Genomic DNA, 19,118 nt, shown 5'->3' on the forward strand with positions numbered 1-19,118 from the left:
ATAAACAGTACACTCATTTGTAGCAAACTAAACTATTTCCTCACAAGCTCTTCCAATTTCTTTCCTGATCAGGCTTCTCTCAGGGGTACTGCCAAAATCCAGGGTAATGCATTCTTTCTCTTTTGTGAATTTTATTAGTAGGGAGTCCATCTGATAACCATTGTGGTGGGAGGGAAGAGAGAAGATGAAGTAGGAAACTCACAGAAGCCTAGCAAGACTGACAGTAACCAGGCATTCAAAGAGTTAACCCCTGAAATTTCTATAGAAAAACATGCTCTGTTTTAATTAAAACAATTTGTTTACATCACTGATCTGGCACCCACTAGAATATTTAAGGTCCCCCCACCAGTCAGAAAAGGGAGACTAACAGAAAGTATGAAATAGTATTAATTTGACAGTACAGCAATATCGCACCTTTTTTGTCAAGTGTCTTTTCTTTCACCATGCTGCTCCGTACGCTGTGCAATATAGTGTTACATGCACATTTCACAAGCAGCATTCTTTTTCATAATCGACTGTGTTATGGTGCATTTGAGGCAGGGGAACATATGGATCTTGTTGGTGCAGTTCAGAGGGTTTATAACTTCACTGTCTCTGCTGCTAAGTTTGTTAACTTATTGGCCTCATTTTTTGCATCACTGGACATGCTCTCAGGCTGAGCTGGTGAACTGGGCTGACTGGAGGATACCAGCCTGCTCCAAGTGTTAGATTTGTGGAAAGAAAGACTCCTCTCACCTTAGGTACCACTGACCTTTTTTCTGCCTTTGTTTTCAGTCTGTAAAATGAGAATTATACCTCCTTTCCACAGCCAGTGTGTGCTCCTTTAGGCAATCAATAAAAGGATGAGAAGACATAAATCAATACCAGCTTAAGGCATTTGGTTACATGAGATGTCTCTGAAGGAAGGAAAGCTAAGATCTCTCCCCAAAGAATGAGGTCTGCAGGTACTGAGCTTGTGACTCGGCCAAAGATCTCCTGATTATCTCTCCAGCTCTAAGGGGAGACCTGAGGTTTTCAGCTGACCCTGGCTAGCAGGGATGGAGCCTGCACACACCTCTGCCATCCCTGCTGTGATAGCAGGGACTTTGTGCTTTTGTGATAAATGGACCTTCTGCCTAGTCCCATCCAGCAGTGGGTGACCTTCTCACCCCAATCTGTGATCCCTCTGAGGCTTATGATACAAAGGCTGAGAAGACATATAAGGGTTGGATTTTTTCTTATTTTTAAGGAGTCAGCAACCCCTGTCAGGAGATGTAGCTGTGACCTTATTAACAGCACATCATTTTTGCTTGGCAGATTTCTGTGCTTGTGTATGTAGCCCCATTGTCTCAGTAATGAAAAATATATCACATTCTAAACCATCGGAGAAGTGTCTAGGGGTTTTTTGAGAGGCAGGTCTGTTCACGGGGCCTCCCAGAGGAAGGCACATGAATTTACAAGAAGCAAAGTGTTACATATGGTTAGATAAGTGGGTTGAGTCAGAAAGCTCTTCCTCAGCTTTCTTCATACAATACAGGCAAAACTGAAATGGAGTTGGGACAGTGGGGAAGGTGGGATGGAGGAGGGCAGGAAAACTGCCTCCTTTTTTTCTACAGCCCTGAATCCTGCTCAGCTTCCAGGTGCAGCCAACTCTTTCCCCTCCCCTTTTTTTATACTATCTCTTGTGAGCATGCAGGAGAAATTCACATTTATACTTTATGAAAGAGCATGGTGTACCATATTAATACCAATGTTGTCCCTTGTTTGCATAACCTTGGGGCTTACGAGCTCACAGGCCATGATTCCACTGCATGAGGCACTGCACAGGCAGAATAAAGCAACAATCTGCTGTCACAAAGAGACTATGATTTAAACAGAAGACGAGGAAAACCAGATGGATATAGACAGGCAAGAAGAATAGGGTGGCAACAATGAGAAAATCAGTGATGTAGTCTCTAAGGCAGAAGAAATGCCTCCAAAACTTTTGGCAACCATTAGACTGTTGGAATGTGAAGTCCTTAAAAACCCCGTCCTCTGCATTGTCCTCAGTGTGCCCAGTTTTTCCCTTAAGGATCCCTCCATCCTTTTTTTCAAATGAGCGCTTCTATTGAATGAATATTAATCATTTTACATAGGAAAAAAAAACTTAAGCGAGTAGAGTTTAGAAGAATAGTTGGAAAAAGGAATCTTCTCTGATATACCAGAAAAATGCATTAATAGGTAATTTACATAAATAATCTCATATGCATATCATAGAAATAGATTATAATCTCTATGCTTTTCTTCCTGACAAAATGATCTGTAATTTACCTGATAAATCACCCGGAGGTATCTGTCTTCCCTTATTCTATTAGCTGTGTATTGAATTACTTGTTTCCTGTTGTTTCCACAATACACTGTCTATCACTAATGGCTTTACTGTTATGCTCTCCCCTAATGTAATTAAAATGTACTTTTAAAAAAATTGGATCCAGTAGAATTTTCACAGCATTTTTATGCTATTTTATTTTATATCAAAAAAATTTTCTCTTAATATAGTTCTAAGTCCAGTTCTGCCCTGCAAACTGAAAGCTTGGCTCACTCTATATTCAGTTTCTAGGTGCAGATTTTCAGCAGTGCTCAGCAGGCACAGTTCCTGCAGAGTTTTTTTGGATTGTTCAGAATTGCTGAAAAAAACCCAAACAGTTCTGAATGGGCAATATAAGGTGTAAAATGTTGGTTTGGTTAGTCTATTGCATCGGTCAGAGTTAGGTGTTCTTTTGTGAGTCGTTTCTAAATTCTTACACCACCAGCAGTAATTCATCACACTGATTTATGTAAATAACATTAGCACCTGCTGTAGGTGGCACCAGGCACCTGTACTGACAACAGCAGTTACAGCCTGTTAGGTGGGAAAGGACTCAGCACAGCTGAATCTCAGGTTTCCTGCAAATTTTTCTCCCTCTCCAACAAAAAAAATCTTAGAAGAACGTGTCCTAGACTGTGGCATGTGAATGCTGTTGTGTTTTCTCATGCGTTTGGAAAAGCAGCAGCGCCTGGCAGAGATTTCACAGCCCATTAAGACTGGTTTCTGGGGATGTATCTCAAGATATCCAACCTGGACTTAGAGCCTGGTGCTGCAGAGGGTCTAGCTGAGAAGCAAATTGCTTGAAACTCACAAGTCTTCTTGCAAAAGTTTCTTCGAGCTTTTGGTTCACACAATTTTTTACCAAATATATAACACATTAATATTATACATTTCAGATTCATTACATTGTCATGGCTTAAGTATGATTAGCTTAATTTATTAAAATAATGAATAAATCATGGCTAATAATATCTTTTCTTGATCTTATTATAGTCTATGAAAATAAGAACATCTATAACAAGCTCAGAATATATGTTCATAAGTCACACTTCCTGCACTGTTTCTAAATGTATTTGGGGGCTCAAATATAAAAATATGCATCAGCTTGAAATCTGACTAAATTTAGAAAGCACTTGCAGTGTTGAAATACATCTCTTCAATATGTCTGAAAAGAATACAACTGTTGAGCTAAGGGATAGTCTACAAATGCCTCTCAGAAATGTCAGTTATTTAATGTCTGTGACATTTCTTCTCCCAAAGCAAAATAAACAGAAGTGGCTTGCGTATTCGAACTGGACAGACAAGAAAAGAGGTAGACTTTTAAGTAAGAAATTTCTGACTGATCTGAAAAAATGAGGTGAAAAATAATTTTCAGAAACAGTGATTAAACATAACTTTGTAGGTGACTAAACAGTTAAAAGCCTATGAGACATTCAGATTAAAGGCACTTCCCACAACTGCTGGCAATGAATTGTCTTAGCTTCACTAAAGTCAATGACTGCTTCAGCTGAAGATCTGTACTCTGGTGCATACAAACAAAGGATGAGGAGACATTTCTGATTCACATCGCAAGAGAGATCTGCAAAGGCCTGGGCGGCTGTGATGCCAACAAGTACGCTAATGCAGTATTAGAAAGTACTAGAACAAGGCCAGACTGCATGTCTGCCTCTGGTCTCTCAGACAAGCATCGAGGAGATGGATAGGACGGGACATACATTACAGTTTTGCGGAACTAGGGCGAGCTTGGCACAGAGCATGTCTGGACTGTTATATGTGGGATCAGCCAATAGTCTAAAAACTTAGGAATATGAACATTGTCTGACTGCATTTGTGAAATCCTGCTAAAGCAGGAGACTGGGGCTTTACAGTCCTAAATGTCACTGCAGGAACCATTGCCAGGCCATCAAACCAGTCAAGAAACCTTTCTGTGTAAAGGCTAGGCTGAGGACTAAAAAGAATCCTGTGCTTTCAGAAGTCTCCTCCTGAAACGTTGCAGGCACTGGGGTCAGGGCGGACTGCTGCCAGGTCCTGCTGCCACATGAAGTCACGATGTCTGTACAGTGATTGCCAAACACGGGAAATGCCCTCTACAGCTCAGCTTGTGAAGGTTTACCAACCTTCAGTATCAGTCATGAGACAAAGTATGACAGTACGAGATCCCTCTCTCCAGCCCTATGTCCTTTGGAGCCTTACTGTTTGAAGCCATGATCCAAACAAGCTGTGAGATAATTATTACAGCCACAATTAGTCCAGCCACTCCTCTGCACTGGAAATAAGACCCATCAGGAAAGAAGCATCAGTCTTGGCAGGGTTAATCTTTGCTTATTCTGATTTTTAGTTCAGATTAGAGAGAAGCCTAGAGTTCCCAGGGATGCTTCTAGGTGAGACCAAATGTGATTCGGAAGTCTGGGAGAGGATTTTCATTACTGTTCAAGCAGAACTAGAACAGTTCTTTGAATTTTGCTGCTTTCTAGCAGATGTTTGTGGTGCTCATTTAGTGAGAAGGGAAGGGCAGCAAAATTAGTTTGTTGGGTTTTGAAATGTCATTGGTTTAGCTGGTTCTGATAGATTTAAAACTATTCAGTAGGCTTCTTTTCATAGTATCGCTGCCTGTATAAATGAACCTTACCCCTGGCTGTGCTTCAAAAGGAGGCAGCTTCAAAGATTCGTCTTCATCTTCTTTGCATATCTAGAGGATGTAACTTAACAGAAACATGTGGTTGTTCTCTGCTGTAATTATTTTTATTTGCCATAGGGAACCTTCAATTCCTTCTTTTCTGAATGGTCCTTCAGCCTTTTAGTTTCATTAATGCTTCCCACCAAAAGCAATTAGTGATGACAGTGTGTGCCCTAGTTTTTCTGATAATTTGTGTTCTCTGGCAACTGTTTCTGAGGAGGACAAGATTGCAATCTGATTTATGATGACCTTATGATTTTTATTTTAAATAAGAAACCAGAGACTGAAACAACACATTAAGTCATGTAGTCAATCCATCTGCCCACACAGAAATTGTTCTATAAGGTACATTTCTCATTTTTATCAAGTTCAGCTTTTAATATCTAGGAGGCTATTCTACAAATTAACAGACTATTTAGTCCCACATTTTGCCTAAATTTTAGCTACACTTTTTTCTGGCTATGTTAGCCAATGATAAATATCATTCCATCAGTGATCACTAGCAGGCTGGATGGCTACTATTTGGCCTTCTATTCATATGTGGTGCTGATTTTTAAAACGATGAGTTGTGTCCTGGCTAAAATGCAGTGCAATAGCGTTTCTCTTAGTGTGAGTTCCCTCCTGTTAGGCAGTTGGTTCTTCATTTACTTGTGGGTGCTCCCTAGATCTACACAGCTTCACTGTTCTGTAACTTAGTGGCTGCAATCAGATGTAATTTTTGATTAGTACTGAAAAACACCAGGATAGATAGACAGATTTTTCAACAAGGGCTGCTCTTTATTTGGCTTGATGCGGGGCTACTTGGTATCTGGTTGGCTTCCAGTCTAGCCACCACTTACAATGTACCATCCTGTAAGCATTTGACTCAACCCTGGCTGAGCAGGGTAAGCATTGTGAAAGCTAATGATGAAACCTAATCTTTATTAACTGTAAATCATACTTTTAATTATTTCTGTCCCCTTAGATGTTATTACTGGCTATACGAGCTAGAATTAATTTTCTGATAATGAGGATTTGGCCTGTTTCTGTCAGGTCCATTTTATGTGCTGTACACACACAGATTACCCACATCTGTATTTTTTGTCATCTGAGCTGTCTTTATAGCTGCACAGCTAGCAGTGAAGTGCACCATTCCAAAGGTCCAGACATTTGATACCCAAAAAAAGGACAATCCAACAGAACTGAGAACTTTCCTGTTGCATGGCTCTGTGGCAATTCCCTGATTCCTGTTGCAATGGTCTGACTGGCACCTCTGCAACTCTAACCCTGAAAAGGGTGAAGGGGAGCTTTGTAAGGTGTCTGATCCATATATCACTATAGACTCAGTATTGCAGGGGTGGCTGGTTGGACTATGATCTACGCCTTTTGATTATATGCTTAACATTACATTTAGTAGACGGTGGCCAAAATGCTGAGCAGGAAGTGGCTCCAACGAGTTGGTGCAGGGGGATTGAATAAATCATGCAGAAGGGTGAACCTAGAGAAAAATATAGTGAAAATGCCCTCTTAGGGCCCAGGCACCCTACTGTATGACATTTTCCTCCTTCCTAGACGATTTGCAAGAACATGATTTATTGCTCACATTTCCCCCACTGTTGTTCTCAGCTCCTGCAGTGGCACTGGAATGAACACTAACACTTTTCCAAGTTTCTGACTTCATTAACAGCCCACAAAACTGGACTAGAGTCTATTAATTCCTGACTTTTTCACTTTGTAATATGTTTCTTCTGTTCTTTTTTAGCTATAGCAAAAGCTTAAATCTCATGTTTTTAAGATTCTGGGTTTAGGCAAACTTTTTTTTTAGGGTGGGGTTTTTCCGGCTTTGGTTAGTAGAGTAGGACAACATTTAGCCTTAGTCACTCTGGTTTAACCATTACAGTCTTGGAAGACGGGGCTGTCTCCAACCCCGGGTTACTGACGCAATCCTGATACTTGGATGCTGATTTTTCACCAGAGTGATCTTTTGTAATCCTGTAGCTCAAGTAGGGTGCAGTTTTATATGACTGGAAATATATCAGTGTGTCAAGGTTAAGTCACTGCATGTCAGCCAGACAGGCATATTTTACACACGCAGATGAAATTCTGAAACTCAGCTCATGTTGCTTAGCCACAGCTGTAGCTTCTTTTATTATCTAATTCTCCTAAAAGGAGTCGCTGTGGGAGACAGCAGGCCGCTTGCAGTTACTGTTTTGCTCTGTGCAGTTTACAAAAACTCTCTCAGACTCAAAAGCAGAAGTATGAACCATACTTTATTTGAATTCCTGAATTAAGTAAGTGGCCAGGAAACCCCGCAGAGGCTGGGGAAGGAAGCATAAAGTAAACAAATTGATCAGAGTTACTAGCCCAGTCCAACCTCTGGAAATCAAACTATAAAAAACCCAAGAAGTGAAAAAAAACCCCTCTCTTCAGATAGACTGTATTTTTTGCTTGTTGGCAATTAGACACAATAAAAGGGTTCTGATCTTCTAACAACTGCTTTTCTCCAAAAGTAACTTCTTTCAATGTGACTGCAAACATTATAGGGTTCAATATTTTCACAGTGAGTAACTACAGTAAGGGACTTAGCTCTGTACATGGGTTCCAAATGAAAAGAAGCCTGCTTTTCAGAGGGGTTGTAAGTTACCACCACGCAAAACGCTTCTAGAAGTTAGTCTCTTTTAGCTAGATTCCTGAATATGAGTCTGGGTCTCACTGTCAGGCAGCCAAATTCAAGCCCCCCAGAACAAGGTCGTATTGCCAAAATAAAGCAACTTAATTTTTAACTTGATTTTCAAAGTCAACAACCCAGTGCCCCCTACTGTCCAAGTACTCTTACTAGCAGGTAAGAATTACACTAAAAGGCCTAACCATTATTCTTCTACTTAATTTCTGTGTTCTGTCTTCCTACAGTCCCTTTTAAAAAATCTGTTGCTACATTTTCAAAGTGGGTACTGATTTTGTATTCAACAGAAGACATGAGCCTTTCTTAATTCACTCTACCAAATCTAATGTGATTTGTATCTCTGTAACGCTGTTTGTGTTGAAAGCTTTTTAATCATTCAGATAGTCCTTGTGAGACAGGACAGTAAAAGTCTGTAGCACAGAAAAAGCTGCTGGCTTGACATTAAAGATCTGAAGATTAAATAAATGCCAGGAACTGCTTTTAAAAAGCTTCTCCTTCTTCAACAGGACCTCAGAATGGCTGTGGTGGTTACTTGACAAATTCAGCTTATCGCTTTGGCTCTCCGTTCTCCAATGTGACCAGAAGATATGAGAAAAATCTGGACTGTGTATGGATCATAACTGCACCTGTGAACAAACTGATCAACCTCACCTTCACTTCATTCATGCTTGAAGCACAGTCTGCTCAGGCTTGCAAATATGATTATGTCAAAGTAAGATAGCTGCATATTTTGTATCAGTGAGATACAATCCATTATCCTCTCCATGAGGCTAAAACTTAATTAATAGAAAATGGTCTTCTGAAGAAATTAAATTGCTTAATATAATTACTTTTTTTTTTCATTGGGTTAGATTACTACTCCAGATGACATCCTGCCTTTTTGGAAACCAATAAGAATTTTAACATTGTTATGGGGACATGCTTCTGGATTTAGACTGCCTATGTAAATGAGTATTTATTTCACAGAGTAGAAACGAAACAAAACTCAATCACTTTGAAAAGTAAACTTGCAGATTCATTATCATACACAATTGCTTGAAAGGACTTTAATTTATAAAATTTTGAATAAGTAAGTCTTGATGCTCAATGCCCACCTGTGAAAGCTATTTTCTTGGAGATGAGCATATAAAACATAAGAGAGCAGAATGCTGCTAAACAAGAGCCACCAAGGAGTGTTATAGATCCTGTTGAGCACTAGAGATGCTCAATGAAACTAGGAAACTACATTTTGGTGAATAAAATCAACCTTTCTCATTGAAAAGCACTTTGAGATTACATATTAAAAAAGAAATCAGAATACCGAATTAAAATAGAATAAATTTTTGATAGGTTTGCTGAGACGAGTCCAGAATGTTCCATAATGAGACTGACACTGTCCAACAGAATTTGTTAATACGGCAGTGAATAATTATAGTCATCAAGAACATCCTGCTAAAGCACAAGAGCACCTACTGTGCTTTCAAGTAAAAGAAACTGTAATGTCAGGAGGGGTCAGAGAGTTTTATTTCTATTTATTTGTTTGTTGTTCCTAAACTATTAGTGGCTTATATACTCTTCTTCTTTCAGCTTTATGATGGAGATAATGAAAATGCCAATTTAGTTGGCACATTCTGTGGATCTGCAGTGCCAGCTCCTTTTCTTTCTACCCGTAATTCCTTGACTGTGAAATTTGTCACAGACAATTCTGTGGAAAGGGAGGGTTTCAATGCTACCTACGCCACAGTGGATCGTAAGTATACATATATATGTATGCATATATATTGTTGTGACTCTTTTGTGGAAATACATATTTAAATAATAAATCACCAAAATTTGTTCTAGATAGAGGGGTCAGGAAGAGGCAAAGACAGTCCTTAGCACAGCATCTATGAGCAAGCTAAAAGCAGCACTGCTAGACCCCAGTGCAATTCTCTTTGGCCTTGACTGGTTGCGGGGTGGCTGTCAGTCTGGAGAGCAAAACAGGAACACTCACAGACTGTTAACAAATACACTGATATTATAGGGAACAAACAGCTATTTGAGTTTTATGTCATACATTGACACAGCATAAGCAGGCATTTTACTTATTTCTGTTTTCTTCTAGAGAGTCTCAGGTAAATACAAAAGTATATTGTCCAGTGTAGTTTGGCTCAATATATATTCTTCCCCAGTTGGAAAGGTTTTCACTCTATGATGCATTTATTATTGTGTTACACAGGACTGTGTGGAGGAATATATAATGCAACTTCTACATCCCTGACTGCAACATCTCCTAACTTCCCAAATGAATATCCACCATTTACTCTCTGTACTTGGGTCATTGATGCCCCTCCACAGCAGCAAGTCAGGGTCGTGGTAGAGGCCTTCCACCTCCATTCCAGCCAGGACTGCTCCCAGAACTACCTAGAGCTCCAGGACTCGCCAACAGTAAGACATTTACAGTTGATACCATTCCCCGTTCACATTCAGCTCCCTTCGCTCTTTGTAAAGAGAGGAGAAACCCACCATTTGGGTGGGTTTTGGGGGTACTGGTAGATGAAAAGCTGGACATGAGCCGGCAATGTGCGCTTGCAGCCCAGAAAGCCAACCGTATCCTGGGCTGCATCAAAAGAAGCGTGGCCAGCAGGTTGAGGGAGGTGATTCTGCCCCTCTATTCTGCTCTGGTGAGACCTCACCTGGAGCACTGCGTCCACCTCTGGGGCCCTCAGCACAAGAAGGACATGGACCTGCTGGAGCGAGTCCAGAAGAGGGCCGCCAAAATGATCCGAGGGCTGGAGCACCTCTCCTGTGAGGCCAGGCTGAGAGAGTTGGGGTTGTTCAGCCTGGAGAAGAGAAGGCTGCGGGGAGACCTTATTGCGGCCTTCCAGTACTTAAAGGGGGCCTACGGGAAAGATGGGGAGAATCTTTTTAGCAAGGCCTGTTGTGACAGGACAAGGAATAATGGATTTAAACTAAAGAAGAATAGATTTAGACTGGATATAAGGAAGAAATTTTTTACAATGAGGGTGGTGAGGCACTGGAACAGGTTGCCCAGAGAGGTGGTGAAGGCCCCATCCCTGGCAACATTCAAGGTCAGGTTGGATGGGGCTCTGAGCACCCTGATCTGGTTAAAGCTGTCCCTGCTCACTGCAGGGGGGTTGGGCTAGATGACCTCTAAAGGTCCCTTCCAACCCAAAGCATTCTATGATTCTATGATTTGGTAACAGATTAATTAATGATTCTGTGTGAGGGGCACATTCAGAGCATTATGCACTTGCCCCACTTAAGGTGTGTTAACTGGTAACACAGACTTCACAGAAGCACACTATACACACATTGAATTAGACCTGGTAAGTGTTACACAATTTTTCACAGCTGCAGCAAGTAACAGAGCTTCCAAACTTAACACCCCCAAAATACTGCCCAACAGCAAGTTTTCATAAACTAATTGTACTTCCTCCCACCCAAGAACCATTATAAAAATGAACATTCATGCCAAGAAGAGTGTTTGTAAAAAGCACCAGAAAAAAAACCTGCTTATGTCCCTTGCATTATATTATTCTAAACCTTCTTTCATTGTTTCTTATTTTAGCATGAAAATACCTGTTACATTTGCTTTGTTTCTCATAATAATTCAACATAAAATGTGGTGTCATTATTAAGTGATTTCCATGAGAACTTTAAAATGTGATTGCATAACTGGTATAGAAAGTGTTGAGAGATTTATTCACCTCAAATTCAGTAAGTAGAAAACTGAATTATATCATTAAGTAACTTGTGACATGTATTGAATTCCAGCACAGCCAAGGATCAGTCCATAGATTCTGTGGCACTGAAGCTTTTCCAATCCCTGAATTTTATTCTTACGATCGCACTGCCATTGTGACTTTCAAATCAAATGAATATATGATTAATAATGGAGTCAGATTTACCTATCAAGCTACAGGTAAGCTTGAAGAAATGTCTAAAAAATCTACCTACCATTCTCTTTGTTTATTTCATACAGTGAAAAGCAATACAGAGATCTGAAATTCTTGCATGTTTCTGGTTTTCTGTCTCAAGGTTGCAGCAGAGAGTATAACCAGCCATTTGGTTACCTGAAGAGCCCTGGCTGGCCTGGTCATCACCCCAATAATATGGACTGTTCTATCATTCTACGAGCTCCACTGAATCACACAATTTATCTCTTTTTCCATGCTTTCCATTTGGAAGACAGCATCCAGTGTTCACATGATTTCCTAGAGGTACCAAGCAAGCATACATATTTTGTGGGCCTGTGTCAAAATCTGCTGAATTCAATGGATATTAATAAGCTTGGATCAAGTCTGAGCTGCACTGACATTAGAGACTAATTTATTGCTACAGTTTTATGGTGAAAGGTACTCAGATGTTATAGTAAGAGGTTAAATGATACACACTACAGTAAGTCTAAAACCAATGAATAAATAGTTTCATTATCAGATAACTCATCTTTATCTAGCTATTGTTGATGTTACCCAGTTAACAGAGCAAGCTCGGATAGTTTTCATCTGATATTAACATCTGTGCATGAACAGAAAGCCATAAATCTGAGTGCTTTCGTTCCAGCAGTAGACTCCATCTGCTTGATATTTTTCTTTAAAAGAATGTTTTTTCTAAAAAGCAGTTTTTTCTTTAAAAAAAAAAGGAGCTGTAGTAACAAGTGTAGGATGCTTGCAAAGGTACTTTGTGTCAATAAAAAGCATATCCTCCTACGCAATCCTCACTCTGTCCTTTCACGCTTGACGAAGGTTTCCTTATTCACTGGTCAGATGACAAAAATCAGATGTCTGTGGCAGAATCATTATTTAGTTCTCCTTTCATATCCCCTTCACTGTCTCAAGAAATGGATCTGAGCACCAGCATTATTGGAGCTCAGAAAAAAAATCACATTAAATCTGAGCTATGTAATATGACCTGTGTCTTAATGTGACCAGGGAAAAGAGTGGTCTGCAGAGTAAAGAATTAATCTTTTCATCTGGAATACTAACATTTCTTATGAAAAGTAAAACATGGGCTTGAATTGCAAAAGCACATCTTAGCTACTTGTCAAGTACTTTTTTTTAGTCAGGAGATGTACCACACCAAAAAAATTAGCTACCCATTTCTGATGATACTTGTTCTGTGATACTTTACTTACAAAACTCAGACAGAGTAGTTAATGGTCTCTTTTTCCTTCTATAGAGGAATATATAGTAGGAAAAATAACTTTAAAAGTGGTAATTATAATATGCATACAAGTCACTACATAGTTTGTGCTGTGCTTGTATCACTGCATAATTGTACTAGTGTATAACTGGCATAGGGATTTAATGTTGACAATGCTTTTTTGTGTCCCTTGAAGGTCAGAAATGGGAGTGATGTACAATCACCACTACTTGGCAGGTTCTGTGGAAACACTGTGCCCAGTCCCATCTTCCCCCAAAATCATGTTGTCTACCTTCGTTTCAAGAGTGATTTTTCAGGGGCTCATGATGGATATGAAATTACTTGGACTTCGTCATCAAGTGGTAAGGCTGTAATTACAAAGTAATTCTACTTAGCAATTGTACATAGAGGGAAAATACAGAAACGTGGAATTCAGCCTGCTCAGTTTGGGCCCTGCCTCATCAACACTTAAGACCTTCCCAAGCACCCATAGTCCACGCTGTTCAGTCACTGGAGAGAGGCAGTTGTTCCTGAAGACCAGTGGGGCAAGATCCATTTTATGTGATGGAAGCAATTCCCTCTCACTAATGTGGACTTTAGCAACCTCAGAGGATGTGGTCCACTTAAGATGAAGATCTACCTCTTCCACTGAGAGGTCAGAAAATATCAGGAACGTCTGTCTATCTTGGGATCCAGAGAGTGGTGGAGGTGGTGGTAGTGGTGGTGGTGGTACCTCAGTCTACTCCATTAATAGTCCAGTTGTGATATGCCCTAGGATCTACGCACTGCTAAGCCTGAAGAGGACTGAAATTTGCCTCAAGAAAATAACCTAACTATAGTTCTGTGTAGTGACTATATCACAGACGCATTCATAAATGGCTTATGAAATGGCAGTGAATAGCTGGGTAATAGTTTGTTCATGACACTAAGCTACTGGCAGTAGGAAAGCTCATGGCCAGCTGAAAAGCACTGCAGAATAACCTTACAGTATTGAGTAGCTTGGTGATGAAAAGGCAGATAAAGTTCAGTGTAGGGAAGTGTTGATGAAGAACATGGGCAAACAAAGACAATCCTAACTTTATTTACAAAAATATGGGTTCTGAGTTGACTTCCAGTACTCAGCCACAAGATCTTGGAAAATAATTCCGTGAAAACAAGAGCTCACTGCTCACTAATAGTCAAGTAGGCTAGCACAATGCTAGGAATTTTTGGGAAAGTAAAAGAGAACAAACAGCCAGCCACTGTATAAAACCATAGTTCACACACAAATTGAATGATGTGCACAGTTCAGGCCTCCGCCTCTTATAAAGAATCCAGTATAACTAAGGGCTCAACATAAAACATGCCTTCTGTATGAGGTATGCTGAGACTTTTTAATCTGGTTAAGAAACTACTGAGGTCTTTAAAATTCAGTGATATTGGATGATAAATAGTGATCAACTGTTCATTGACTTTTCCCATAGAAGAACTAGAGGCCATCAGATAAAGCCAGGAGGTGGTAGGTTCAAACAAAACCAAACCAAACAGTTCTTCACACAGTATGCAGTTAAACTGTGGAGCTCCTTCCCATAGTATGCTACAAAGGTACATGGATTTGAGGGCTACCTGAACAAGTTCATGGAAGACATCTGATAAAGACTACTGAATACAAAGATGCCATCTCTGGGAGCTGTGAGCTGAAAATTCTTGGAGACTGAGAGAGTAATCTGGGGCATGATCTGCACATATCTGCACATTGCATATTCTTCTCAGGCTGCTGAGGCTACAGCCTCAGTTTTGTCTCTTACTGGAATAACGCTCTTATCCACATTCATTGTTCCAGCTCCCAGCACCTCTCTGGTCTTCAGTGCTACTACTAATACTGTACTAATGTACTACATTGTGTAGTATCTTGTGAAACTAAGCCTTCTAAGCTAATTAACAGTGTCTGTTTCCAGGATGCGGAGGAACATTATATGGCAGCACTGGGTCATTTGCTAGTCCCAGCTACCCTGCAACTTACCACAACAACACTGACTGCGAGTGGGCCATTACTGTGCCCAAGGGACGAATTGTCACAGTGAACTTTGATTTCATCAGCATCGACGACCCAGGGGATTGCAGTAGCAACTATCTGATCCTTTACAACGGGCCAGATGCCAGCTATCCCCCAGCTGGGCCGTACTGTGGGATGGTATGTATTCCCTTCTGTCTGTGACCCTGGGAGTGGTTAAAATGTATCTTTACTATTTCATAGTTAGGATTGTTTCCCCAATTCTGACATGAATTCCATACAGCTGAGTGGAAGTGAAGGCGTAAGGCGTGTGTGGCACCTTAGAAGCCTTCCAGTGCAGACCTTACAGTGACATCTAGTGGGAGGCATCATCAAGCTATTTTGCTCTGTATTTAGTTGTATTTGTCATTTAAATATTCATAATACCCTGAGGGAGAAATGCAAAAGCAGTATCTAGCACAGAGCTGAGGTCCCTTTCAAACTATGATCCGATTTGTGCCTCAGTTTTAACTCTCTGGCTGGCTTTTCCAAAGGATCTTGGTGTTCTATAAAGCTTTTCATTTTTCTTGTCTTTACTTTTAGGATACAAACATCTCACCATTTACTGCTACATCTCATCAAGTCTATATAAAATTTCATGCTGAATATGTGACTTTACCATCAGGATTCCAGTTAAGCTGGACTAGCTAGAAACTGGGAGAAATATATTACTGCTCCTTGCTCTACTGAAGAGACTTTTGATCATAAGTTTGAAATCCGGTTATGATAATTGCAACTGAAGTAAGGTGTTTTAAAAATTACTGTAAGTGTAGCTGTTGCAAATTTAGAGTTCTGTCAAAAAAATGTGATCTCCCATTGTACTGAAAATAAACTATTACTTACCCAACTCTGAAAATGAGGTTATGCTAGTTTTTGAAACATATTTTTTATATTTTTCTACATAATTTCAAACGCTCTGAGTAAACATGCCCCCCAAAAGTTTTACATTTAATGCTATAGGAAGTGAATTAGCCAGGACAAAACATAAACACAAAATATTCAACATGAAGTTGATAAGAGGAGCTAAGATACGGAATTGTCTTGAATTAGTTCTACAGAGTTATGTGGTTTTGTCCCAAGCATCTTTGAAAGCACTACCTGAATTTTTATTCAAACTGCAATAAAATCAGACATTGCTAAAAAATGGCCCCTGTCCTACTACCATTTACACGGATAACTTTGCTGAAGAACTTTCTGTAATACCATGGACTGGGTATAAGAAGCCGGCTGAGTAAGTACTCAAGCATTCACTGAAGTTTAACACAGTAAGGACATGCTGTGGTACTAAATCTTAACCACATCAAGAAGTAATGTCAGGATCATGTTCAATATACACAAATACCTGTAATGATATTTATTGAGTTATATTTTTAAGTTTCAAAATCTATTTTACAACTGAATGTTTGAAAAACTTGTAAGATTTTTAGTAACAGATTCATCTTCCCAGTCAACTTGTAGGCAACTTCCTAGACATTTGTAAAACAGATATAACTTCAGAATGGGGCAGACATAAAAATATCAGTTGAGTTGTGACTAGAATTACTTTGCTCCTTTCCGAGGCTAACACATATCATACATAAAAAATGCTGTTGGCAGGGTATAAAGAGGACACTGATTCCCGCCATGAAACATTTTTGTCACAAGCCAGACCAAATGACCAATTCATTTCCCGAATGTCACATGTGATGGACAGGCAAGAGGAATTTACACTGCAGCAGAGGAACATGGGCCTCATCAGAACTCTCACTTCATAACTATTACAAAGAGTCAGTCACAGTGAAAGTAATTCCTTAACATGATTGTTGCAATAATTAATTATGAAATGACATTAAAGTGTTAATGGCAATTCTAACAAAATATAGGAACTCTTGGAAGATTTCCCAGTGAATGCTGAAAAAGCCATCATTCCACAAACGTACAAAACTTTGTAGCAGTGGAGAAGCCATCCTGGTTAAAAGAAAATGTAGAAAACACAAAACAGATGAAAAGGGCAAAAAGGTAAATGGCAAGCTACAAAATACAACTCAAAATAATCTAGTAGTAAGTTAGAAAAAGAGAAACCTATGAACTCCCACTGGCCAATAGAATTAAATGTAAGCCAGCATTTTAGAATCGTCCAAGCACCAAGAAAAACAATACCTAGCCTATGTACAGGTGATACTCCTGCTAACATGCTGAAGTATAACAGAAAAAGGAGAAATATCTGTATTTGGATCAAACTAGGAGACAGCTATGTCCTACTGAGCTGCTGGCAGAACAGAAAGTTCCTCTAATAAGGGAAGATATAAAAGACCATATAGTCATATTAAACATTTTGAGATTACTGGCCCAGAAAACTTTTGCTCAGAGCCCACACCAAACTGATTTCAAACTAGCAATCAAGGGACGATACAATCTTTGTCCATAAAATTTATTAAAAAGCCCATAAAGGGGATAGCAAGCAGTAAAGAAAACAAAGTCATCTGAACTACCTGGAGATATGGCTACAAAATAAGCTCTAAAGATAGCAGTGTGTAAAACGCTACAAGTACAATCAAGCGTGGCTTCAACCGTTTGCCTACAGAGATCAGGAGGACTTTATTTCTTCCTTGTGGATGGCTGCATCACCGAGCTTTGTGAACATCGATTGTGGTTTTGACCTTCCTGTGAATCACCACGGATTTGATGAAGTTGGTGCAGGGCAGAGAATCCCCTCAAGATCTGGCTGCTGTCTCTTGCTGCTAGGTGGCTGGTCACTGAAGCATCAGATTTTAGGCAAGAATCAGCTTGGCAAAAACGTTGTCATTTTCTGCATTTCACCAACCTGGAGCACAGCTCAGCTGGAAGCCACAGTGGAAAGGGAAGGGCATGTCTCCCCAGAACAGCTCCCTGCCACTGCAGGTAGTGCTCTGCGGTACGTTCATTTCTCTTGTCAAAAGTGGATCACGCCCTGATGGACAATGAGTTCTCAGGTTAGAACTTGGCCTTGTCAGGAGTATGACAGAGCATAAACTGACAAACAACAGAAACCTGTGCATGGTTTTAATGAATTAAGTTGATTAGTGGCTTTTTGAGACTGGTATCAGCCACGCATCATACAGCTCATGGACACAAAGTTGAGTTCCCCAAGGACCCCCCTGTCCCCCGTGCTTGCCACGCTGAGGCTGGCCTACTGTTGACTTAGTGAATGGTACGTAGGTGCAATCTGGTGACCTGTGATGTGCATGAGGCCATTCTGGTAACACAACCTTTGGCCTTAAGCTCTGGAGGGGAACTGCAGTTAAATTGATGAGTGTGCTGAAATCTGTACTTCAAAAAGATTCATTTCATTAAAAGAAAAAGCATGTTTCACTTTAAAGCAGATCAAATGTGTTCGGACATTTTTTGATACGATAAATACTTGTGCTCGGCATGACTTTCTGTCACAATGTCAAACAAATTTAATGGAATCACTGAACTTCAGAAGAAAAGACTAAAAAGCACTGTGAATGGGAGGAAGAGAAATTTGTAAGATTTTTTTTTAATCTAACAATAACTAGTGCTCAGTGCATCTTTAAATGTTACAAATACTCCACACCTGTGCATAATTTTATTTACAAATGAGTAAAATGCATGAGATTCTTTAGAAAAAAATGAAAGTCCAGCAGAGAATTTGTGCTCATGAAGACTGTTGAATGAAGGTGCTGGTACAAGGTTCAATTGATCTGGCCCAACTGACTCTCGCCAAAAATAGTCAAAGTCTAAAATTAGAGTAAATTATCAAACCCACTCTTTAAAAAAACAGGAACAAAGTAACTCACTGCTGTCCTCTAACATTTTATATGAGGAACCACAACAGAAATACCACTGCAGAAGTACTAAAGCGGAGGTCCTTAGAGGAGAGAGCTGGTGCTAAGCCATGTTTCTGTCTTGGAAGGTAAGGAGTCATTTAAAACACTTGCTCTTAAAATGAATGCACAGCAAAAGCAAACACGAACAACCTAACAGATAATTTAAAAAGAATTATTCCATGAAACTTCTATGTGTTTTTTGCAGTGTACAATTCAAAAGACAAAAATCTGTGTTTAGTAAGATTTATGGCTTCATCTCACACTACTGGCATGAATATCTTTGCTTTTATGTCTGTGGACATGGCTGTCTATTTTATAGATAATGTCGTAGTTCTGAATGCTGCACGTCTGTATTATAATACCTGCATGACTGCAAACAACCTCGCCCCATCAATGACAAAGCACGGATACTGAATGTGCATGTTTTCACTTCCTAGAGCCTGCATGCTTTTCACTTACGTGTAAATCTTCTTCTGCATGTTACTATA

The 19,118-nt window shown here is 39.8% G+C and overlaps 2 protein-coding genes across 2 annotated transcripts in view; both read left to right on the forward strand.

Moving 5' to 3' along the window:
- CUBN (cubilin) overlaps positions 1-15,472 on the forward strand; it is a 151,740-nt gene extending 136,268 nt beyond the window's left edge. Inside the window, exons 60-67 of the mRNA XM_075705163.1 lie at positions 8,172-8,377; positions 9,232-9,394; positions 9,863-10,071; positions 11,422-11,569; positions 11,686-11,867; positions 12,986-13,151; positions 14,727-14,962; positions 15,365-15,472. Of these exons, the coding sequence (XP_075561278.1) occupies positions 8,172-8,377; positions 9,232-9,394; positions 9,863-10,071; positions 11,422-11,569; positions 11,686-11,867; positions 12,986-13,151; positions 14,727-14,962; positions 15,365-15,472 (1,418 nt within the window). The remainder of the gene's footprint in view (positions 1-8,171; positions 8,378-9,231; positions 9,395-9,862; positions 10,072-11,421; positions 11,570-11,685; positions 11,868-12,985; positions 13,152-14,726; positions 14,963-15,364) is intronic.
- Positions 15,473-18,698: 3,226 nt separating this feature from the next.
- RSU1 (Ras suppressor protein 1) overlaps positions 18,699-19,118 on the forward strand; it is a 114,924-nt gene continuing 114,504 nt past the window's right edge. Inside the window, exon 1 of the mRNA XM_075705558.1 lies at positions 18,699-18,716. Coding sequence (XP_075561673.1) covers positions 18,699-18,716 — 18 coding nt within the window. The remainder of the gene's footprint in view (positions 18,717-19,118) is intronic.

This window comes from Pelecanus crispus, chromosome 2, assembly GCF_030463565.1.
Source record: "Pelecanus crispus isolate bPelCri1 chromosome 2, bPelCri1.pri, whole genome shotgun sequence".
Lineage (NCBI taxonomy): Eukaryota > Metazoa > Chordata > Aves > Pelecaniformes > Pelecanidae > Pelecanus > Pelecanus crispus.